The sequence below is a fragment of the Drosophila guanche genome, unplaced genomic scaffold, assembly GCF_900245975.1.
Source record: "Drosophila guanche unplaced genomic scaffold, DGUA_6, whole genome shotgun sequence".
Taxonomy (NCBI): domain Eukaryota; kingdom Metazoa; phylum Arthropoda; class Insecta; order Diptera; family Drosophilidae; genus Drosophila; species Drosophila guanche.
The window spans coordinates 7,136,614-7,161,431 of NW_022995746.1; the positions used below are offsets into that span (position 1 = coordinate 7,136,614).

At 43.7% G+C, this 24,818-nt stretch overlaps 3 protein-coding genes across 15 annotated transcripts; all 3 read right to left on the reverse strand.

Moving 5' to 3' along the window:
- Position 1: 1 nt before the first annotated feature.
- Positions 2 to 2,573, reverse strand: LOC117582475. Its single transcript, XM_034270218.1, has 3 exons — positions 2,406 to 2,573; positions 1,671 to 2,020; positions 2 to 1,580 (listed from the first exon to the last, which is right to left on the reverse strand). The coding sequence occupies exons 2-3, from the start codon at positions 1,696 to 1,698 to the stop codon at positions 274 to 276; spliced, it is 1,335 nt and encodes a 444-aa protein (XP_034126109.1). The 5' UTR covers positions 1,699 to 2,020; positions 2,406 to 2,573; the 3' UTR covers positions 2 to 273.
- A 1,502-nt stretch (positions 2,574 to 4,075) lies between these two features.
- LOC117582470 (gastrula zinc finger protein XlCGF57.1) lies at positions 4,076 to 18,938 on the reverse strand. Of its 13 annotated transcripts, none has more exons than XM_034270207.1 (9): positions 17,347 to 17,511; positions 15,184 to 15,313; positions 12,099 to 12,164; positions 10,732 to 11,996; positions 8,404 to 8,571; positions 7,727 to 7,897; positions 7,157 to 7,642; positions 6,542 to 6,754; positions 4,076 to 6,463 (listed from the first exon to the last, which is right to left on the reverse strand). In XM_034270207.1, the coding sequence occupies exons 4-9, from the start codon at positions 11,780 to 11,782 to the stop codon at positions 5,859 to 5,861; spliced, it is 2,694 nt and encodes an 897-aa protein (XP_034126098.1). In that variant the 5' UTR covers positions 11,783 to 11,996; positions 12,099 to 12,164; positions 15,184 to 15,313; positions 17,347 to 17,511; the 3' UTR covers positions 4,076 to 5,858. The 13 variants fall into 13 exon arrangements, with proteins under 13 accessions (XP_034126098.1, XP_034126096.1, XP_034126093.1 ...); XM_034270205.1 differs by having other exon boundaries at positions 10,648 to 11,996; XM_034270202.1 differs by lacking the exon at positions 17,347 to 17,511 and adding an exon at positions 18,606 to 18,938 and having other exon boundaries at positions 7,157 to 7,897; positions 10,648 to 11,996.
- Positions 18,939 to 21,665: 2,727 nt separating this feature from the next.
- On the reverse strand, positions 21,666 to 23,516 carry LOC117582073 (cyclin-Y). The gene is made up of 2 exons (XM_034269630.1): positions 22,409 to 23,516; positions 21,666 to 22,336 (listed from the first exon to the last, which is right to left on the reverse strand). The coding sequence occupies exons 1-2, from the start codon at positions 23,220 to 23,222 to the stop codon at positions 21,954 to 21,956; spliced, it is 1,197 nt and encodes a 398-aa protein (XP_034125521.1). The 5' UTR covers positions 23,223 to 23,516; the 3' UTR covers positions 21,666 to 21,953.
- Between the last annotated feature and the right edge of the window lie 1,302 nt (positions 23,517 to 24,818).

A 24,818-nucleotide genomic window follows, 5' to 3' on the forward strand; every position in this document is an offset into this window, starting at 1 on the left:
TCATAGTTGTAGTTTATTTATTTATAATTATATATGGAATGGATTTATGATGGAAAAAGACACAAGCATGGATTAAAGTTATGTTTAAAACGTCTTAATCGATCCTCTGTGTGGGGGGGTTCAGGGTATCAGGTAAACACATACATTTCACAATTATTTCAGTCTTGAATCAATTGTCGCCTTATCAACACACCTAGGGCACAGGTTTGGGCACAACAATCGATGATCGCCGCTAATGTTTGGGTTTTGTTTTGCGTTTGGCTTTGGTGGGGATCATCTCGCAAAGCTGAACTTGAGCACCCCCGATGTGTGATCCTGGCTATTTGGTAACTGTTTGCAATCGATTTTGATGTGTTTCTCATTGTCCAGCAGACGTGGACTCTCCATTATTTCTGGTTTAATATCACTCTTGCGTATCCACAGCTCCAGCGGCTGTGTGCGCCAACGCTGCTTGCTGAGAATGTTTAGGCAGCTCCAGACAAAGGCATCGCCATGGCAGCGCGTGCGGGTGATGTCCAAGACTCTTAGCGAGCGACAGTGGGTGACAAAGCCAAGCAGACCCAAGGGACTCTCCAGCTGATAGCCGCACAGGTGGAGTTCCGTCAGCTCTGAGAGTGTGGTGGAGAGCTGGCCCAACATTTGGTCGCCCAAACACTGCAGCTGGCCATCCTCTTCGCCATGGCCGTGCAGGTCGAGTCTTCGTAGATTCCGCAGATTCCCCAACTCCCTGAAGAACCGCTCATAGTCGTGGAGTATGCCGCTGAAGCGAAAGCCTTCGATTAGCCTGGCTCCTCCCGTGGGATAGCTGGGACGCGCTATGCGCGACAGCACATCAAACACAAAATTCTTCGAGTAAATGGACAGCTTGTTGAGGCGCGGCAGCTGCAGCAGTTGCTGCGTTATGTCCGACTCCATGCACAGGTGATAGTCGGCGATTTTGATGTGCTCCAGCGTGGGGCACAGCTGCAGGTCCACCAGATCGCAGCAGTTGACCTCATCGCAGTCCTCCATAATGTCAAATTTTCGTAGTTTCAGCTGCCGAAATAGATCCCGAAAGTGCTGCGACTCCAGATACTGGCAGTCGTCCAGGCACAGCTCGCTGAGTAGCTCCAAGTCGCACAGATACTTGCCCGTAATTTGGCAGCCACGAAGTTTGAGTTTCCGCAGCGAGGGAAACACACGTCGCAGCAGGCGCACATCCTCGTCCACAAAGCGGGCGCGACCGCGTCGATGGCCATCACCCAGCCACTCCAGGCTGGTCACACCGGACAGCGTGTGGCTGCTCAACAGGCGCAACCGCCGCACATCCAGCTGCTGGCAGCTCAAGCGCTGCATGTGCGGTGCCAGGGTCAGCACAAAGTCCAGGAACTGTCGCGAATTGGGGCTGGAACGCTTGAACATCTCATCGTGCAGCGCCACATTCCGTACTCGCGTGCGCCACAGCATCTGCACAATGCTCTCCAGGCGGCGGTGCAGTCTGCCCAGCTCGTATTGTTGGTACACGTTCAGGTGCCATATGATTAGGGCCAAGACATCATCGTTCAGCTGCAGCAGGGAGGCTGCGCCAGGTGTGGGTGTTGCTGCAAGAGGAGATTCATGGGAAAGTGTGTGGGGTTAATGCGTGTTTTATATATCCTGCTTTCAAGGTTATTTAATTTGCTGCTGCGTACCTGTGTCCGTTGCTGTTGTCGTCGTCATTTTTTTGCTCTACTGCTTCTGTTCGCTCTCAGTGCATTTTCAAAACTGAAATTACGACGTTGCCACGGCCAGATGATCTGCTCTGCCTGTGGCTCTGCGCTCTGCTCTACCCAGAAACAGCAGGACGGTCAAAATCCTTTATAGGGGTGGTTTACCAAAACGGGCGGAGAAATTCGCTACCTACCTAAATTACTTTTTGCCTTTTGGCGATGGCAAACCCATGCGATAGTTGTACGAATATCGACACAGCTGTGGGACGCGACTGTCGTTGCTTGCCAGTCATTTAATTTATGTTAATTTTCATCCAGCGCTGATATCTGTGCTACAAAAATGGTGAGAATTTCAATGCAAGAAACACTTTTATTTGTTTCTAAGTTCACTGTGCATTTCTGCAATGCAATAGGTCGAAGGGTTGAAACTGGTAACTGGCAACCTTCCATTTTAGTTTTACATATTCCCATAATATACAACCCCATTGTTCCCAAGGCAGCTGATAAGCTTAAATAATATTATAACTGTACAGTTTGGTATCTTTCAGCACCAGAAAGTCTCAAAATAAATGGCTCTCTGTAGCCATGATTTCTAGCGCAGGCATGTCATGCCTGTGGCCTTAGTCGGGTTTTATTGTGGCAATTATAAACAACAGGTGGTCGGTCGAAGGTCTTTGTAGCTGAGTTGCTGTGTAGTTTCATGGCAGTTATTCTTACCGTTGATCTGAGTAAATATTTAGTTGATGTTGATCAGATTTGAAAGCACTTTGGAAAGCACAAAATTACGCAGCGGAAAGTACAGTTTTTTAAGCCAAATATCTTTAAAAACGGAAACTGCTTTTGCTGTTGTTGAAGCCTTTCCTTTTTTGGCACTTCTAATGAAACATTCGAATAACCCGTGTGAAAGGACCACTTCCAGGCCTACATAGACCCCTGTTCCGTCTGGCTCTCTCTGTAAACAAGTGCTGAAAATGTTAAATTTCTTTATTTTTTTGAATAATTCTTTAGTCTTCTGTTTTTTTTTGTATGCTTATGCTGCGCGTTGTTTGCTGCGTTTTTTATTTGTTTTTTTGTTTAGTGCTTACTACGTCGTCAATTTTAATTACATTTTACTCGTAACTTGTACAATATATATTCTATATATAATATATATGCATTTTCATTTCATTTCATTTGTTGTCCAATTGTCTGTCGTATAGGCATATGTTGTTAGGTATATATAGTGTTGTATTGTATCTGATTTTATAGTACATTATTGTTTCTATTTAGTATTGTTACTGTTTGTTTCTTGCATCTAAATTGTTAATGTTAATTTATGGGGCTGTCATTCCAAGCGTATGCTTTTCTTTCTCTGAAATCTTCTTCCCTCTCTCTCACGACTTTGGCTGCGTTTAGGAAACAATTGCAGCACGTTTTACTTTTTCTTTTCGGTTAATTGTTAATAATCAATATGTTTGAGTGTTTTTGTTTATGTGGGGGTTTTGTTGGGGGTTAGAGAGGCATACTGTTATTACTATTCTCACGTTTATTCACTACGCAACTTACAAATAAATCTTAATGTTTGCCATTTTACTCGTTTATGTTTTGTTTTAATATTGCCACACAATCGAATTTCTTCTGGTTGGTACTTAAAATTGCCTTCGCTTGCTACACGTTATATCATTAGTTAATAATCGTACAATATATATATATATATATATATATTCTATATGCATTCTATATACTGCGCTCTATACACATCACCAGAAATTCAAAAAACACCAAAAACTAACACGCACTAAGACTACATAAACATATACGAGTGTGTGTTGGCTGTGTGTATTTATGTGTGCCAAAATTATGATATTCCAAATTTAAAACCATTCAAATTAAAGTCTCGCACTAAAACTTAGCTTAAAACATTTTGCATTATGATGAAATGATTTGTTTTAAATTTTTTGTTTTCGTTTTTTTTTTTGTTGATTACAATTTTCAATTGTTCCCTGCATTCTTAGTGTATTTAAAAAACTCTCACTTTGCTGTCTGTTCTGTCGATATTCGGTATTTAAATTATATTTAAAAACAAGTTAAAAAATACAAAAAAATAAAACGAAATTGTGTCTTTAAATGTCGTCAAACAAACAGTTTTAGATTTGCCGTTTATTTGTGGTACAATTACAGAGTTGTTAAATTATAATTTATAATTGTATTTCAAGCATTTAATCCATTACAAAAAATTAAACGTATAAAATGTTGCATTTAAAAGGAAGCATAATGTGTGTGTGTGTTTGTGTGTTTGTTTTTGTGTGTGTTGTGTGGGTTGTTTCTTCTTTAAATAATTAAAATGTTGACTCATCTTTAATAATAGTTTTTGTATATATATTTTTTTTAGTTTTTTTATATGGTTTTTTGTTTAGTTTTTGTAAATTTTAAAGCAGATATGTTGTTTTGCTTGTGGCGCTTGGGGCGTTCTCTTCATTATCGTTTCGCTCTTTCGTTTCAACTTCTCTTGTTCTGGTTGTTGTGTTCTTAACTGTTTTCAACATAAGCACAGTTTATAGGGGGGGGGTTATAATATAATTAATTATAATTTTTAGAGTTGTGCCTAGTCGTCATATATATTTATGTCTATATATGTGTATGGGGGTGTGTTGGTTTGGGTTTAGGTTGTTTTCCTTAGGGGCTTGTGGTTGTGTTTCCTTTTTGTTAACTTTAATAGTGGGGTAATAACTTGTTGTTTGTTATAGGTTTTAGTATTCCATATATCATAATCGTAATTGTAATCGTAATATTAATCATAATGATAGCGGGCGGCACACGCCCAACTAAAATCTATTCCAATCTTCAGATCCACATCCGATCATCCTTTATCTCATCTCGATCATCTGCTGTCATCGTAATCAATCTTATATCAGTATTCATCTTGTCCTCCTCAATTATTACTTTTAGTAGTTCAACTAACATTAAAATATAATAATTTGTTGTGTTTTTCCTTATTCTTTTCTCATTCTCTCGTTAGTTTTTGTTGCTTTTGACTTATTCCTATACTTCTAGACTTTCCTTTCGTCATATTATTATTCTGTATATGTGTGTATCGTACGCTCGCATATGCGTCGCGTCTTATCTGAATCATTCATCATCCGAAATCATCAGCAGAGGGTTAGATGATATTAAAAACTGGGTTGTTGCACACATCCACTGCTGGGGTCGGGAGTGTTAATAATTAATATGTGTATATGGATATATATATATATACGATGAAAGTGTGTGTGTGTGTGTGATTCTCACGCCTTGGAAAATGCAAAACTAATACATTTGTGATTGTAGATTTTTCCGATAGATTTCCAAGGATTTCGTGTCCGTGTCCATGTTATTTACAAACTATAATTTTATACATACGATAATTCTATGTATAAGTATGTGTGTGGTGTGGTTACGCTTGAATGAGGATGCTTCTATGAATGTCGCTCTCTATATGATAATAATCATAACTTAGTCCGAAACACAATATTAAATACACGATGAGACGCGCTCCTGCTGCTGGTTACAGACACAATCAACCAGGTGAAAGGTTTCACAAACGTTAGAGGGGAAAGAATTAAAATTTAGCACAGCTAAATGGAAAGATAAACCCTGCTCCCAAATATCAAACTTTTTACCGACACTCCATCAAGCGGTTCCGCCGCCTTGCACACATTTCAAAAATGTTGAAAACACGTGGAATAAAATGGACGCTAAGCGCCCAAAAGCATTAAAGATACACAGAGAGATACAGAGAGACCGAGTGGTGAGAACAAACTATGAGATGATTCGTATTGCACGTCAAAAGCTGGCGGCGGAAGCAGAGACAGAGCGGAGTTATTGAACATTGGGTTGGGGAAAGTTAAAAGACGGAAGAGAGATAAATGGAAGACTGTCGGAAATACAGAGAGCAACCTACAGCAACCAGTTGCAACCTCTGTTATCCATGCGTACGCGTAACCAGCGCGCTGCTAAAAACTATTTTATAACTAGCTGCTTAATATGTGGGGAGATGTTTTGGGGGGATCATCAATGATCTTTCAGCTCTCACCACGCCGCCGTTGACGTTGTGGTTAGCGTTGAGGTGGTGGTGCTGCTGCTGCTGGTACTGTGGGTACTACTACTGTGGGCTGTGGTGGGTGCATAGCCGTGCAGGAGGGGGGGCTACTGTTAGTAAACCACCGGATGCTGTTCGACATTGGCCGGCAAATGTTGCAGCTGCATGGCAGCACGGGCCAGCGCACTAGGATCACTGATCAAGGCAATGGGCACCTGTGGCGGTGGCTGTTGCTGTTGTTGCGGCGGTGGTGGGGCCTGCGGATGGCCCTGCTGCTGCTGCTGCTGATGATGTTGCTGCTGCTGCTGTTGATGCTGCTGCCGATGTTGCTCCTGCTGCTGATGATGATGGGCAGCCTGCTGTATCGAGAGCTGCAGCAGTTGTTGCTGCTGTTGCAGCTGCTGTTGTTGTTGCTGATGTGCGGCCACCGCTTGCTGCTGATGCTGTGCCGCCACCTGTTGCTGATGCTGCTGATGGGCCGCCGCTGCCGCCTGCTGCTGCGCGGCTGCCTGTTGTTGGGCAGCCGCAGCGGCAGCCTGTTGCTGAGCGGCCTGCTGCTTCTGCGACTGCTGCTGTGCGGCAGCATTGTGCGAAATCAGCGTCGAGGTCACCAATGGCACCAGACCCGGCGTCAGTTGGACCGCACCCGCTCCGCCAGCGGCACCGGCCGTTATCTGCTGGATGGTGTGCATCGTGGTCGTCGCCGAGTGGTGGGGAACTGAAACGGTAGGAAAACCGAATAAGTTGGGCACATTGGGACTCGCTTGCGCTAGCGCAGTCGTGTATGCCGACTCACTTATGATCGGTTTCACTTCCTGCTTGACTTGCGTCAGCACACCAGCCGGTATTTGCGGATGCGGATGCACGGGTGGTGGCGGCATCATAGCATCCGGGTGATTCATCTTCATGTGGCGCTTCAAATTGCCGCGCTCGACGAAAGCCTTGCTGCACAGTGTGCACGCGTGCGGTTTCTCGCCCGAATGGGAGCGCATGTGCGAGACCAAGTGACCTGCGAAACGGACAATGGAAGCGACATGAAGATCTGTGATCTGCGAGGATCTTGAATTTCGAAAAACCAGCCTCCACATTTTTCGGAGAGCTGTGTTTTCTGTGTGTGTTACGATTACTGCACAACCGGGGGATCGCTTCCACAGTGAGAGACGTCATACTGCAGGGGAGCTCTGCCCGATCGATCGATCTCAACCCTTGGAACCCGTGGAAACGATCCCTCACCACTTGACCACTGCCTTGTTTCACTTTATTATTTTTTGTATGGGGAAATATGTAGGATGTAGGACACGGGACTTGGGCAGTGGACTGTGTGGGCTGTACGGCTTGGGGGCTGGGACACTATGCTGACGCCACGTCTCGCGTGCTCACAAACTCAAAGATTTGTGCGGCACCAACTCACCTTTGCAGATAAAGTTCTTGGGGCACTTCTCGCACGAGAACGGACGCTCCATCTCCTGGCCCTTGGTGTGGCTGCGCTGATGGAAGAGCAGATTTCCCTTGAGGGGGAAGGATTTTCCGCATGTCTCGCAGGTGAATGGTCGATCGCCGGTGTGACAGCGTGACATGTGATTGATCAGATGCTCCTTGCGGGTGAACGGCTTGTTGCAAACGTTGCAGCAATGCGGATTGTCGCTTGAGTGCTGGCGCATATGGTTGTTCAGGTGCTCCTTCCGTGTGAATGTCTTCTGGCAGTACTCGCACTTGTGCGGCGAGTCGCCCGTGTGCAGGCGCACATGATTCGTCAGGTGCTCCTTGCGTGTGAAGGTCTTCTTGCAGTAGGAGCAACGGTGCGGTGAGTCGCCCGTGTGCTGGCGCACATGGTTCGTTAGATGCTCCTTGCGCGTGAACGTCTTGGTGCAGTATGTGCACTTGTGCGGCGATTCGCCTGTATGTTGCCGTACATGATTAACCATGTGATCTTTGCGCGTGAACGCTTTCGTGCAGTACGTGCACTTGAACGGTGTCTCACCCGTGTGCTGGCGTATGTGATTAACCAGATGCTCCTTGCGCGTGAACGTCTTCATGCAGTAGGAGCAGCGATGTGGCGACTCTCCCGTATGCTGGCGCACGTGATTTAACAAGTGCTCCTTGCGCGTAAACGTCTTGGAGCAAAAGTCGCACCGATGCGGCGTCTCGCCTGCTTGCGTGGCAAAAGTGTGAGGATAAATTAAGAAATAGTTTAGAGATTAGTAATCATTCATCGAATGCAATCGTTCAACAAGTCATGGCGGAGGCAGGGCTGGTTGGCATTTTGGCACAGCACAGACGGGTGCACTGCAGGAACACATCTCCTTGGCGATGGGGGGAGAAGAATATTCTGTGTTTTTTGTGTGTGTTGGTTGTGGCATGATGACAAGATAACAATACATCAATAACTCTTTCTTAGACATCCTGTAAATATGTTTAGACAGAGTTGCATTCGGTTTATCGATTTCTTTTCACCCCATCCCTAATTCGAGAGTTCGTTATCGCTGCTGCTCGTGCGCCGTCAACTTGTGTGTGTTTCAAGCGTGTTTAAAGCGTGTATAGAGATATTTAAACCTTTGGGGGAATATCAGGAATCAAGGATCTAGGATCTAGCTTATGGTGTGGTCTGGTCTGGTCTGGTGTGCGTGTGTATTTCGGTTCTTTGGTTTGTCTCTTTACCTGTATGCCAGAGTATGTGATTGGTGAAGTGCTCCTTGCGGCTAAAGCTCTTGCCACAGATCTCGCAACGGAACGGCGTCTCGTTGGTATGCGATCGCATATGATTTGCTAGATGCTCCTTGCGCGTGTATTTCTTGCCGCATACATCACACTGATGCGGTGTTTGACCTGTGATTATATGGGGTAACAGAATAGAAATGTATAGGGTATTGGGTTGTTCCTTTTTTTCTTTCAACACAGCAAAGCAGCACTTTGCTGTTTCACAATTGTAATATATTCGTTTTCGTTTCTTTTCTTTTTTAGTAAGCGCAAGCATTTTATTTTTTCTATCTTGATAGTGATACAAATACCACTGTTCCATTAGGGCACATTATGAAGCTGATATACTATAGACTTTCAATTTGAAATTTTAGTTGATAAAATCAATGAAAATATTTCAATTTTAGATAAAAATTGATAGGAAATTTCCAATATTCAATTATATTATTATAAGTGGACGTTTTAATATGTTATTTGAAAGGAATGTAGAAGAAACACAGCTGATTTTTTAATGCAATTCACTACTTAACGTGAAATGACGCGCTTCTAATGGAACAGTGGTATTTATTCTACTAAGGTTTTCAAAATCTTTAAATTTTGTTCTTTTTTTGTAATTATAGAAAAAACAAAACTTTGATATACCCCTTCCCGCCCCGCACCGCTACTACTAAATGTGTGGTGGTGTGTGAAACTGGCGCCGTGGCTTTCGTTGGGTTCGAACGAAGCGAACGGAGGCTTTGGCTCTGCTGGCGATTCGGGCATATGGACGTGGGCGTGGTGGTCTTTTGTGGATATGCAATAAATGTGTGGAGTGTGTGTGGATAAGTGGTGTGGATGTTTGTGTGGATATGTGGTGTGGATGTGTGTGTGCCTGTCAACTCTGTTTCTACTCTATGCTGATCTTCAGGATGCTTTTAGTTTTTTTTTTTTTTTTTTGAACGTGAAGTTCTTTCTCTTTTCTAGAGTTAATATAAAAGCCTGAACTTTATTTTCTTTGCATGTTGAAAAGCTTTGTGTTCATGTGTTTGTGTGTGTGTTTGTATCTCCAATTGCGTGTGTGTGTGTGTTTGTGTATGTCGCAGTTACACAGAGACGTTGGCAATCGACAAGCAGCAACAACGAACTTTTTTTTCTTCTATTTTTTGGTATTCATTAACTTTGGGCACCCTGTTTGACAGCAGAGAGAGAGAGCATCAATCAGGCAAACAGGAGAGGAGAGATTCAATGGAGTGGAGTAACGGTAAAGTGGAGAGTCAATGGAGTGGGGTGGAGAGAACAGGAGTCAATGGAGTGGAGAGTGGACAAGAGGATTGTGGATCAATGCAAAGTGGAGAGTGGAGATCAGGAGTGGATTTCAGTGGAGTGGAGTGCAGTTCAATGGGAAACAGTGGAGAGAAGATCAATGTGTGTGTGTGTGGAATGGATTGGAGAAACAGAGCACAGGAATGTGATTGTTGTGGTTCTTGTTGGTGTTTTGGGAGATGTGTGATGTAGATATGATTTGGTGGGGGTTTAAGGATAATGTTATGAGCGGTATGAGCGAGTGAGCGTGTGGTTTATTATTATATAATATTGGTTGCAGGATAATGAACGCACGATAATGACCCTGGGGTATGCCCTGGGTACAGTTACCGTTCGTGCATTTAGCTGAAGCGTTAGTGAGAGTACATAACAGTGAAGGACTGTGTGATAAGGAGTAGAGAGTAGGAAGCTGGGAGGCTGGACTCAATAGGAAGACAAAGCACAAGCGTTGGGATATTAGAGAGAGAGTCTAAGGACGACAGACGGAGGACGCACGATGATGGCTAACTTGATTGATTTTAATTTTTTGTTTTGGAATTTTGACGGTGCTTGTTGCAAGATTGTTTGCTTGATATGTTGATTGATATTTGATTAGGATATATTGAGATTGATATTGATATATTCTTGGTTGGTGTGATGTGGTGATGGCTGTTGTTGTAGTTCTTGTACTCTAATACATATATGGAATTGGATATAATTTGAACTGGATTTGACTTTTTGACTTGAACTCAGATATATTTTGATATGGTATTTCTTTTTGGTTTGGTATTCGGTAATCGGTATTTGGTTTGGTATTCGGTATTTGTTTTCGGGTTTGTTTGGTATTTTTTTTAGTTTGTTTGGTCTTTTGTTTTTGGCGCTCGCCGCTCGCATTGTCCGCCCCCACCAATCAATCACACTCACCAGTGTGCCACATGTAGTGGTTAACATAGTGTTCCTTGCGCGTAAAGGACTTCTTACAAATATCGCAACGATGTGGCGTCTCACCCGTGTGTTTGCGCACATGGTTAACCATATGCTCCTTGCGCGTAAACGTCTTGGCGCAGTACTGGCAACGGAAGGGCGTTTCGCCCGTGTGCGAGCGAAAGTGATTGTCCAGATGCTCTTTGCGGGCAAAGGTCTTTTGGCAAATGGTGCAGGCGAATGGCTTGTCCGTGGAATGACGTTTCATATGCCGCTCCAGACTGGTGTTGTTGGCAAACACATTGAAGCACACGATGCAGGTGAACATGGGGCCACCGATGTGGATTTTGCCATGGCGTGTCAGGTCCTGCGACGTGGTGAAACCCTGTCCGCACACCTGACACATAAACGGCTTGCGCTCGCTGTGGTAGCGACGGTGCACGATCAGCTGATACCGAAACTGGAACATCTTGCCACAAATGTCGCACACATGGGTCCCCGTCGCAATCGGCGTCCCGTCTGGGGCCAGCGCCACGGTCGACTGCCCGTCCACGCCATGAATGCCGCCCTCCATTTTAGGCATAAGCAACTCACCCGCCGTGGTTGTGGTGCCCCCGCTACCGCTGTTGCCGCTGCCACTGCTCGCCGTCGAACTGGTCGTCGTAACCGTTGCGCTGCCCTGCTGACCGCCGGAGCTAGTCGCCACCGGCAGGCCGTTGCCGCCCGCCGCCGAAGCGGCCGCCGCTGCCGCTGCAGCAGCATTCGCTGAGGCCATTACGGCCGCCACAGCGGCATTATTGGTGGATGCTGCAGCCGCTGCTGCTGCTGCACTCACTGCATGCGTCTGCGGTGGCAGGGGTGGTGGCGGCGGCAATTGTCCGCCATGCGCCGCCGCCAGCTGATGATTCACAACATCGCCGTGGATCTTGCCAAAGACCTCGTGGTATGTAAACAGCTGGGAGATATCCTCAATGTTCACCTTGTACATTTCTATGCCGTGCGGCGGTTTGCCATCCTCTTTGTTCTCTGATTTAGGCAATGGCGGCGGTCCGCCTAGGGTGATGGTGGTTCCACCAGTGGTCACGACCGGGGCTACAACTGATGGCACCGAGCTCGCAGCGCTCACGTGCTGCATGCTTGTCCGGCACTCCGGTGTAAAAAATCCTCCTCTTTTGTGCTCCTCCTCCTCGCGATGTATTTTGTATTAAATGTTTTGTTCTTAAAGTTGGATGGGATTTGCTGCTGTTGGTTGCTGAATTGGTTCCGTTGTTGTTGTTACTGCTGATGCTGCTGCTGTGTGCCGCCTACATATTGTTGTTGCTGCTGTCGACTGCTTGCACTGAGCGAGGCTACAACAAACAAAAAAGGCAAGTGGAAGTGGAGGTGTCACTTAATCGAGGAGCTGTTGCCGATAGCTTGCGGCTGACTGTGGAATTAGTTGGGGCAATTACCATGTGGTGTGTTCCTGCTGTGGATCTTCTTCAGGTATGTTGCCGCATCCGAAGTTAATCGTTTACCTGAAAGAGCAAGAAATAGATAGAAATTATAGCAGTTGTAAAGAATGGTAAGGTAATTCTTATTGGTCACTGCATCTCGGGGGATCACTGGAAACTAGGGCAAGGAAAACGCACTGCTTGGGCCAAGGGCTTGGCAAGAGCGATTCCCGAGCCAACTGCTTGCAATGCTGTTACTGACGCTGTAATATTAACAGTGCCCTAACAGTGTTCTCTTATCATTGTAACAGTGTCGCAAAGTAAACACTTTTCTGTTATTGTTGTTGGCTCTATAACGGGACAAGACAAAATTTCTACAGAGATGAGCAGCAGGAGATGCAGAAATGGCAGCATGAAAGAGCAGGCAAGCGAGCGAGCATTAACCCTTGAATGTAACACAAACTTCAACACAAATATAAATCCCGAGAACAAGTAGAAAAGTTGTAAGAATGGGTTTGTTCTGTGTGTGTTTGTGTGGGTGTTTTGTGTGAGTTATGCAAGTACAGTTGAGCTTTAAGCGCACACAATCAAACAAACAATCGTCAAACAAACATATGTACAGATATATGAAAGTAAATGCATATGCATGTATTCTGGAGCCCAGGACTAATTTATGTACAAAGATGTTGGGCATTTTATTGATTTTGCTGCTGGGCATTAAAAGTGATATAAATTGCCCATTAGCGAACCGCAACCCTCACACTCCCCCCCTCACCTCACACAAAAATACTCTGTCACTCCCACGCACACACACATACAAAACAATAGCCAAACTCCTCACACAGACATACACATACTTCCTCTCAGCTGGATCTAAACCTCTATGTTTTGCTCCACAGAAGCGGAAGAGAAGGGCGCAGGACCAGCCAGCAGGCAGCAGCAGAGGAGGAAGGAACAGGCGGAAGAGGCAGAGTGGCGGAGGAGGATGAAGGAGAAACGCAGCAGCAGAAGAAATAACTTTATATAAATTGTAAATGGCAAAAAGCAGCAAAACCGAATGACACAAGGGACACAAAAAAGGGAGTGGAGCAAGCCTCGCCTTAGCTTTTTTGGGGCTGGGGGCATGGATTCAGGATTTAGATATCCAATCAGAGTATGCAAGCATTTGATAGACATTTTTGGAGAGAGAGAGAGCGAGAACTCACACGCACACACACACACTTAAACAAACGCGGGGAGAGAGAGAGAAATGCGAAGGTCTCGCCCGCAAAGGGCTGGAAAGTAATGTAGGAGTGGAAAGTGGTGGGGTGAGGTGGGGAGTCATGTGTGAAGTGAAGAACCTACTGGCAGAGGGAGGGAGCCGAGGCAACTCAATAGGCTCAGCTTATTGGAATCAGAAGAGTGTGGGAATTAAAGGGCCTGAGAGGAGTCATGTAGGAGTGTGTATGGGAGGCAACTCAAAGGGCTGAGAGTCATGTAGAAGCTTGTGCAGTGAAGGACAGTCGAGGGGAGGTGATGTAAATATCAAAAAGTACAAATCGATTAAAGGCAACAACGTTGCGGAGTGTAAGCGTGTGTGTGTGTGTGTGTGCAAGAAAAAGTGAGCTGCGAATTAAAGATGGTCAGGAAGAGAATAAGAGAGAATGGGAAGAAGGGAATAAGGGAATGGGGGACTAAGCAAACATATGAGAGAGCGCTCGCGCATGAGCGGGGAACGGGGGCTGTTTGCATAGGTCCTGGTTGTCCCTTTTTTGCTAAGCGCTTTACAGTTACAGTTTATGGGCTAAGCAGGCGGGAGAGAATGGAGAGTAGGAGATGATGGCCCCTCCCGAAGCTATTACTGTGCTCCTCTCTCACTCTCTTGCTCTCTCCGTTACTTTTTGATTGTTTTTATGGAGCAAATAATTCAGCAAACACAATTCAAAGCCAACAGGCAGAGGGCGGTAACGAACTAAGCTTGAAAGGCGGGAATAAACTGCAAAGAGAGGCAGAGAGAGCTGGGTGGAGAGAAGGACATCGAAAAGGGCGCCACTTTTAACTGTGGTGAGGTAGGAATGTGTGTGTGCTACACACAGACACTCATGCATAAGTAACGTACACATGTATGCAAGATATTTCCCGGGCCAGCAACCAACAACAAGAAAAAGGGGGCGGTGTTCGGGGGGGCGGTCATGTAAAATGCTGATGAAGCCACCAGGCACATACAAAAAAACAACACACATACACAAGACAAATGGCTCAATGTAACAGTAACGACACAGGGTGTCATCGTATCAAGTAACAAGCACTGCCAGTTGCGTTATAAAACATAATAATGAACTTCTATACTTTGCAAAGTGGCGAAAAAAAGTCTACGTACAACACCAATTTTTGAAAATAAAATTGATAGAAAAGATAAGCTCACTTTTTTTGTTAGAGCTTCTTTTGAAACAAATTCATAATTTACACAATTTATGCAGACTTTTTGGAGCCACTGTATGTTGAATCTACATTGTCGTTGCACATTTTATTTGTATTACATGTTAGACAGGTTCCCAGAAAATTAAGATTATACATGTGCAAATGTTCCCAATACGGAAAACTCTCACTTTGCAGACACTTTGCACCTAAACTATATTTTGCGGCACCCACAAAGGTTAACGCCAGCTTGCCAAGTCGTGTCTCTTTCACTTCCCTTCATAGGCATTCTTTCTTTCCAGCTAATACTAAAAAAAATACACTTTTATGGAGGCCCAAAGTTTCTCTGGCGAGCAATACATTTTATCCGCTCAATCGACTTTATAATCAGTTTGTGTACGCTATTATTTCTACGAACCAACTCGAACATAATACACATGTATCCACGATAATTCAATGGCAAAAAATGTTTATACAAACACAATAGCAAATATACAATAAAACCGCAAGGCGGACATAAGACCCGCGGAATAGTCTATACATGTATCTGAACCGGCTTTATCAAAAGATTGTTGTCTAAGACTGGGAAAATTCCTAGCGAATAAATGTATCTACTGCCAAATAAAATGAATTTAAATTATATAATGGTCACCCTGTATTTCTTAAATGATGGATTGTTGAAATGGCCCAACCCCACGTCACTTACCGCTCAATCACGTATAGAGTTCCTTTTGTTGGCCTAAATATCGGCTATATTGCTGGGCTCTCCAGGAGCTTGCTTACAAAATATATTTATTTATATATTCCTTTTTTTGGGGGGAAATTGAGTGCACCACCTGCAACAAGAAGAAATTGAGACATTGAAATAACAATAACCGTAATAATAACAGCCAAAGAGAGAGCAACAGTTTGTTGTTGGTGTTTATGTTTGCGCGATATGTACAAACGGCCCGCGGTACAGTTTTCCCCCTTTGCCAATGGCCTGACGGGTACGGACGGGGCAATAGAACAGAACCGATGGATGCGGATGCGGGCACGGACGCGGGGCGAAAGCAAATCAAGCGAAAATTTATTTGCAGCCAATATATGCAAAAACCACACTCACACACAAACACACACGTGAAAGCTGCGCCGAGTCTGCGTCACAATGCTGCTGGCAGAGGCAGCTCACAACGAGACAAGAAGACGAAATATTCTAACTCCAATTGGAAGGGGTGCGGCGGGGCGGGGAAATGTCATGCAAAATTGTACATTTTCAAGCAACATACTACATCCATCCACCACCCCGCCCCTCGATCGGATCAGAGATGCGGTGCTAACAAATCAAATTAATTGTATCTATATCTAGAAGAGGCCTGTATGTGCGTGCATCGTTCCGTCTTCTAGATTCTAGATGGGGGAGCTCTCCTCTCATCTCTCGCTCTCCCTCTTCATTCCGCTTTTGGCTGCCAGCAAAAGAGGAAAGAGAAAAAAGTTGTATCTTTCTTGCTTTCCCACTCTGCTGCTCTGCTCCAACCATCCTTCTGCTTTTCGTGCACTTTTGTATGGGTTTTGCTTTATTTTGTTGTTCTCGTTTTTCCCCTCTCTCTCTCGCTCACACTCTCACGCTGACTGCCGCTCTCGTGCACTCACACACACGCACACAGACAGAAACTTACGCTCACGCTCTTTTTGCCTTACATTGTCTCTCATTATTCATTGAACGACAACGACGACGACGTTCCTCCCCTGCCGCGCTCCCCTGCTGCTCAGTTAACCCCCACTCCTCCCTTTCCGACGTTTTGCACGAACGACGCTACGTACAATTCCCAGCCGCCTAAAGCGGAAAACCAATAAAAACGAATTGAATCGCAAAGCGTAAGTACAAAATAAAGCGAAACGAGACAAAAAATGAAAGCTGAGAGAGCGGATGAACGGGGAAGAAGCGGACAGGGATAGAGAGCAAGCAAACACAAGAGAGCGAGAGGCATGAAGCGAGTACAGGCGGCACACGGCGCGTCCGATACAAGTTTTCAGCCTTTTGGCTCACATTCTATATAGCCCCCGAGATCCGAAACCGAGTTATAGTTATAATTATTGGCGCTGGCTGCTGCTGCTGCTGCTGCTGCTGCTGGCTTTTTCTTTATTTTTAATTCTCAAATTTTGAGCAAAAGATGGCAGAGAGGCGAGGAGGGAAACGATCGCGACTGAGGCACATTTTCATTACAGCCAATTAGTGTGCATTTCATAATTGTTTAAAAAAATACAAATAAGAAAAATCAGAGAGAGAAACAGGGAAAGATGACTAGAAGTGGAAAGTCCAATTCGACAAAATTACTGTTCTAATAGGAGCGTCCCATCCGCCGCTCCAACCATATGGCAGCTGAAAAAAGGGGCAGAAATCTGGAATTAAAAATTATGTTTACACCGGAGCAGAACTAGCTGCTGCTCTCCTCACTCTCTGCATTGCACTTTTTTCCTCATTTCTTTCTAGTAATATTAATAAATTTCTGAAAAATGCAACCCTGCGTCTCTCCCTGCCCGCCACAGGCAAACAAGAATGACACGATGATGACGTTAATGGGAACTCTGTGGATGTATGTGCACACACACACACACCAACTCAGATTAGACGCGCTCACATATCTCACACTAGCGCAAACACTCTCACACACACACACAGTCACATTGTAAAGTCGACCGCAAAGTCATTTGATTAATAATTTTTGGTATTCTTTTCTTCGGCATGCGAATTTCACAAGTAAACACAATTGCTACGGCACCTCCGCCTCCGCCCGACAATCGGAAATTTAGTTGCAGTTTTTACATACATATAAACACGTATAGTCTCTTAAGTATGTTCTTATGACGCCAGTATAACGAAAATTACTTGGTTGCAATGGTGTTGGTGGTGGCTGCCAGGCACTCTCACGTACACATCCACATACATCTGTCTGTATGTATGGGTGAGTGTGTGTAGAAAAATCAGAATTGAAAACGCCGCGCGCGGGTGAGAGACGGTGGCGGTGGTTTCGGCGGTTTTGAGATACTTTCGGGCGGGCCGGGCCGTTCTTTCAAATCCGAGTGTGACCGCGGATGTATCGATCAAATATACCGCCTGACCCTCAGAAATATACCGAAATATACCTTCTCATTTTCAAAATGTACCGCAAAGATACAGTTAATCTTAAAACATTTTCCTCGATTTTGCTATTATATTTAAGATTACTATCTAGTTAGAAAACACAGCGCTAAAACTGTAATTCTATCTAATTCATCAATAAATTGTCCACAAGATTGGCTGGTTGATCATGACTTATTTGTATTGGATTGATTGTAGAGTAAGGAAATAAATAAAAACAGGTAGCATTAAAAGTAAAGTGGGTGGGAATGGAATTGAACGTCTTTTGACAGTTTGTTGCAGGCCGACCGGTAGTAACCGTTGTTGGTAAACAAACACCGTGAGGTGGGGTTAATGGGAGCTTGACAATGTTGCTGGGCCGTTTCTGCATGTTGTCCATACCTCTCCATGGTGGAAAAATGTTTACGCGAATTTTAAAACAGCCAAATGTTTTGTTTTTTCTAAACAGTTCATTATTTTGGAAATTTGCGTGAGAAGAAATATGACCAAATAAATAATTAAATATTGTATGACACCTCGTTCTTGATCATGTTTCTGGCAAGATGCAGCTTTCACAGCCAAAAAATTACCAAAACAAAAGGGTATCTAGAGGTTTTTGGTTTTAAAATGATCTTTCCAGTTTTTAGCCTTTGATTGACTTTTTGTTAGTAATGTTTATAGGTCAATTAAATGCATAATAGGCATAAACAATTTTTACATATTGAATTCTAGCTATTTTGATTCCACTGTTAGCACCTCCGTTAAGAGGTGTGGAGGCAACGAGAGAGACAGAGAGAGAGAGATGGTGAACGAGAGATACAGATACAATGCGTCCATGTGTATGTGTGTATGCGATTGCGTTGTTCTTATTAACCGACTCGCTGGCTACCGCCCCCCCGCCCTTGCTTTTATGGACACCAGCGACATAAAAAGGCGGCAAAATTATTAAACACAAATTGTGGCAGAAATATACGAAGTCCAATATGAATTATGACTGCCCCCCACTCCATTTGAGAGATTGTACATACCCGGCGGTTTGACTTCAATTTAAATCCAAGCTACCACTCCTTTTTTTGTTTCAGCGTCCCTCGTCACCTTTCCCCGTTCCACGACGCACGCAGACGCTTGCCACAAAGTAAGTTGCTTAATTGCTGACTCGGTTTACTTTGCTTCCGTTTAACTCGAACACCAAAAACACTTATTACACTATTACACAGCCCGCAAAGTAGTTAGGTTTATTTTATTAATAAATCCGGTTCTATTTTATTCTTTTTTTTTTTGGTATTTTATCGCTGCCGCGAAATTGGATGGTCGCACGACGATGAGTCCGCATTGACCAGGCACTTCAGTTCGATAATGGGGCTGTCGATATTTTCCTGACTATCGATGGTTGTTAGTGAGACCATGCATGGTTATAATTTAAACAATATGATGCTTAGTTTAAAGTATGGTGGTGTGTAAGACTTTAACAAAATATATAGTAGTGAAATGGATTGATGTGTATGTGTAGGTGTGTATTGCAACAGAATGTTGCCTCAGAAAGTAGGAACAACAGAAGGTTGCTCCTCAAGGTGACTTCCGTTAGCATGTCGTTGGCAGGAGAAGATTTCATGTTCCGCATTGTCGAGAACGTTGCAATCTTCGCAAATTTTGGTGTTTCTGGCTTTGATTTTGTGTAACTAAACGTTATGTTTTTTGCACTCCAGTCGAGAGCCCAGTGCCATGGTTTGACAGGTTTTGGTTGACATGGTTTGTTCCTGCTGAGATCCGATCAAGGATTTGAAGATGTTGGATGAGTCCTTGGGTTTGATGGTAGTAACAGCAAAAGCTCTGTCTGATGTCGAGATGTTGAGATGATGGCAAAGTCATCAGCAAATTGAATAATGGACGTATGTGAATCATTGATTTGATGCAGTCTTTTGGTGTACAGATACAAAAGTAGAGGTGAGAGACAGGTTTTAGGAATCTAGACGAAAAGAAATTGACAGTCCAGTCAGTATATTGCGTGGGAATGTGTTCATAATCCATTGTCACTTGTAGAGTTTGAAGACCAACGCAGTTATATGCATTATCGATGTCTACTACTACAATTGCAACGAATTTGAATAGCATTTTGAAGGGTGTTAGTCTTCAGGTAGGGTTCGAAGTAGTCAGAGACAATGGTGATATTTTTATTGGATCTCTTTTCCCGATAATAACATCGTGCTTTGAACTAAATGCTTCCCTTTTAAGCTGATGCCTTACTGAACAGCAATGGCTACACCTCCGTAGCCATCATCTCTGTATGACGTGTCGCGGGAGAAACCTTCTGAGAAGATGGCTATGCCATATCCAAGAGAGTTCAGGGTGTATTCTATGTAATTTGTGTTGTTTTTCAGTGATTGTACATTAAGCTGTAAAATCTTAATGGACATGTTACCAACATCATGTTTTCTGTGTGTTCGAACTGCTCTGTAGGAATTTTCCTTTGATGTTTTGAATTATGTTAGTGCCACTCTTTCCTTCCTCTCCTGTATCATAATTCTTAATTCTTAATACATTGTCTATAGCCCAATATGAATATATTTTATTTTATATTTAGTGGTTCTCATTAGCTGTTCAAACTCCCTTCGCAAAGGAAAAGAGCTTTCAAAACTCCCTTAACAAAGCAAAAGAGCTTTCATGGTGCGAAATTTCTACCACAAACTAAGGTGTCGACAACGGGTAAATACATCACAAAAATTCCAGTGGCGCCGGGTAAATTTTAATCCTACGGGAAGTTCTCCCAGGGAAATTCTCTCCTGTGTCTAAACGGTCAGGGAAATCCACTCCTGTGTCTAAACGGTCAGGAAACGCAATTTCAGTGTGACCGCGGATATATCGATATAGCTTTTTTGGGATTTAATCGCTACAGCGAATTTAGCGGAACTATCGAGTAAAAATTCGTATTCTTAAATCATATTCTACAATTTTGTTGTTCTATTTATTATTACTAGGTAGTTAGGATTTTCAGCTCTAAAACTATAATTTTACATGATATTTCAATCAATTCTACATAAGATTCTAGTTTTGATTACTTAGGTTTATTTGATTGTTTATAAAATAGCAATCAAACTAAACTAAAACATAAAATGATACGTGAGTGGGAATGGAATATTACGTAATTTGGCAACTTGTTGATTGTCCAGCGGGACTACCTGCAGTATGTCCTTTGTATACCCTTTTTTCAATAGTTTACATTAAAATTTCGTTTTCAAAGCTGCTTTTGCAACATTAATATTGACTTAATCTTGGAATGACATACTTTCAACCTTTTCTGTTTTTAATATACAATTTAATATAAATAATATATTAGAAACGCGTTCAAAATACATTGAACGGTCACCCTAAAAGTAAGGGCAACAGTTACCAATTTCCAAAAGGTTGGCAGTGCCGTTTCAAACTAGAATCAGAGATGGTACTCGCAACGATTGCATGGATATCCATCGTTATCCGATATATGGACTGATTTAAATTTAAAACTTTGTTATTCTTTGATTGCTTTTTATTTAGCTTTACCGTAAAATAAACATATAATTCGTATCCTTAAATGTCTAGTCTAGTACATAAATTTACTCACAAATCTTTTTTGGATAAATATTGCGCTGTGTGCTGTGTTGTTGTTTTTCTAATGTTATAAAACCATTAAAAAACATATCAATTTGTGCCTTAAGCCTGATTGGGGGGAAGCTATATCGCTATATCTCTCGCATCGCATAAATCTAAATGGAAAACTATAAAAATCACACACACAAAATGCGGAGGGTAAAAAAAAAAAACAAATTAAATTCGTAAAAAATGTACACAGGCAAAAAAATATTCTCTCTCAAATTTGTCTCTCAGGCTAGCCCTGTTTGAATTAAAATATTTAAGCTTTTCTTTTGTTTTTTACACAGAATTTCTCTACTTTTTGTGGTTCTTTCTTCCTACTGTTTTTCGTTTTGGCAATTGGTTACGCGCTCTTCTCAAAGTTTTTGTTTTGCTGTAGTTTCCCCTATAGATTAGGGGATTTAAATATAATATATAATTATTAATATTAATTCTGTTAAAATCATCCAAATCCTTGACTGCAATCGGTAGTTTTTCACAAGAATATACACTGGCTCTGAATGTATGTATAATGTAAAAAGTGGTCCTTAATTCGAGACTTGTGTGTGGCTAAAACGTTTTTGTTTATAAATATCTTTTATCATTTGCTTGGGGTGCTATTTCGTAACGAAATGAAAGTACAAAATAAACACGAAATTCCTGCTTAATCGGACTCGACACACTACGGAGGACTGCTACAGAAAACAGATCTGGTTTCTTCTTATTTTCTTGTTTGTTTTATAGTTTTGTTTTTAGTAAGCTAATATAAATCACGATAATATGGCCACGCTGCGACGCGGACCGCCCTGACTGATGTTGTCCATGGAGGACCATTTCTTGATGCCATTCTTGAGCGCCTCGGCTGTGACTTTGTCCTGCATGACGCGCGACATGGCCTCCAGCTTCTGGGCACGCTCCTTGGACAGCGGCTCTGTGGGGAAATTGAGCTCATTCGCCTCGGCCAGTGTCCGCAAATCGAAATAGTATTTGGCATACACCGAAGAGGGCACATTGATGTTGAACTGCAGCAGCTCGAGAAACTGTCGCTCCAGCTCGTTCATGTCCTCCACTGTAATGTCTTTGAGTATCTGGCAGTAGTCCACATTCCAGACGGCCTGATCATCCCACACTTTGGACGCAAGCAAAATGGCACCTGGCACATGGGAGAGAGCAAAGCAGAGATTAAACACACTTCGAATGGAGGTGCTTCAGGGGATCTACCCACCCAACACCATGCGCTTCCAATTGGAGGGGCCCACATCCATTTCCGCGTAGGTGAGAAGTCGCTCTAGGTAGACTAGCGTGATGATTGCACACTCGGCCGTCAGTTGGGCGGCATTGAAGAGCGTTCGCACAAACTTGTAGATCTGTCGATGCTCCGGATTGTGGGTGTCATAGTTCTCCGGCACCGGGTCATGCGTCAGCGGATGCATCTTCTCATCGAATATGTCCAGACGCCGATCCGACTGACGGTTCTTGATGTGATAGTAAATCGCCAGCGAGACACACTTGACTGTGTTCTTGAGATTTGGCTGCGACACAGTGCTGTCATCCAGATAGATGGTGGAGCAGGAGGAGCTCTTCTTCATGCCACCGCCAACGCCACCACCGCCGCCGCAGCTGTTGCCGCCGGGTGTGCTGCCGCCGCCGCCAATGCTGCCCGCCTGCTGGGCAATCTGCTGCTGTGAGCGTTTACGCGTCATGCCGCCATTCTCCACCTTCGAGCGTTCGAGGAACATGGTGGCTGCCGTTGGATCCACCGATGGATCCTCGTCGCCCTCCACTGGCTCACGCTCCGAGATGTGCTGCAGATTCTGTTGATTCTCAAAGCTATCGCCTCCGTCCTGCTGATGGCGATTATGGTGATGATGATGATGGTGCACAGCCGCCGTCGAGACAAGGTGTCCATCCAGCTGATGCTGTGAGGTGTGTGGCGGATGATTCATCTGATGTCGCTCCTCAAACACTGGCGGCATGTCCTTCGACTTGCGATCCGACTGCGGACTGGAGTACGCACAGCACGAGTTCTTGTTGCCCATGATGATTGACAGATGGCTTGATTGATGAGTTGGAGTGCTTTGGAGTGGATTGGCAGTTTAAATGCAATTTTCACGTCACTGTTTCCCAGTTCCCTTTCCTGGCTGTGGCTTTGGCTGATGTCGCTGCTCTGCTGTTCACGCTCGTAACTCGTTTTTGGCACTTGGTCGTCTTGTGTGAACCGCTGTGTTGTCTATCAGCATGGCGCCTGGCGTTCGTATCGTTCCACAATAGTCCCCCTGCCGCTGCTTACTGAACGCTGCTGCTGCTGCTGCTCCTCCCGTACCTCATTTGCACTGCAATTGAAAGATATCACATTAGAAATAACAAAAAGGGATTCATATTCTGCTCTCTCTTATCTGACTCCTACTACACTCATTATTATTTTGTCTTATTCGTAGATAAGATTCGATTCTGTGTTTGCCCAACGCCTCAATATCGCTCGCAACTTAAAGGCCAGCCGGATTATTGTGCAAAAAAGTAAATGAAATTAATTAACCCCGAGCACGACAAACAGCAGGCCGGTCGCGACTCCCGTCCGTAGGTGGGTTGCAGGTTGCCTAATTTGGCGTGGCGTGGCGGGGTCTTGGTTGGTTTTTTTTTTTGCTCAGCTTTTTGGTTTTTCTTGGGGCGGGGCTGGGTGGCTGGTGACTGTTTGGTGTGTGTGTTTGGCCGTCTGATGTATGACTGTCACCAAAAAGCTGATGGCCCAGATTTAGATTACTTTGTCACACGGTCAAACGGTGGGCTCCCACATTAATCACGGTACCCAAAATTGAATGAATGGAATCACTAGCTTCGTCGTCGTCGCCGCTCGCTGGCAGTCTGTGGGCGGCTCTGCCCGGTCGTAAAATCACCCAGAACTCATCCGCACAGCTTTGGTGGCGCAGCCAGCGAAACGATCGGGATATCCTTTTGAATGCTTACTTTATTGACACTTAAATATTTAAGTTAAACACTTTTTTCACACATTTTTTAATTGTTTTTCTTGCGTTTTTTAACATAGGGATGGGACCAGTGTGACCGCGGGGTTATCGCTAAGACATACCGCACGACCCTCAAAGATATACCAGAAATACTTTCTCATTTTCGATACAGACCGTAAATATACCGTCAAATCTTAATAATTTTCCTCGAACTTGATATTCTGATTAAAATTACCAGCTATTTAGGATTCTTAGCAGTGAAACTATAATTTAATGCGATTTTTCAATCAATTCTCAACCAGGACTTATGACTTCTTTTACAGGAATGTAAGTATATTGTTGCGTTGGAAATACCCATGTTGCGAGAGGATATCCCACCACGATATAGAGGGGAAATGTACAGTCGCAAGTTGATTGAAGTTTTGATACCTATTATTTACCCTTAAAATTGTAGTATTTATTAAATTTCTGGAGAACTGAACTGAATCTTTAACTAAAAATTAAGATTGATTAGGTTTATTAAGAATTTTTATTAGTATATTAAAAGTCATATGGTGTTATTATAATTTACTTGAAAGTATTTCGTAATAAGCATACACCTCAGCCATATTCATTTCATCTCAAATGGGTCACCAGGCCCCACAATAACAATACATTTGAATATATGCATTA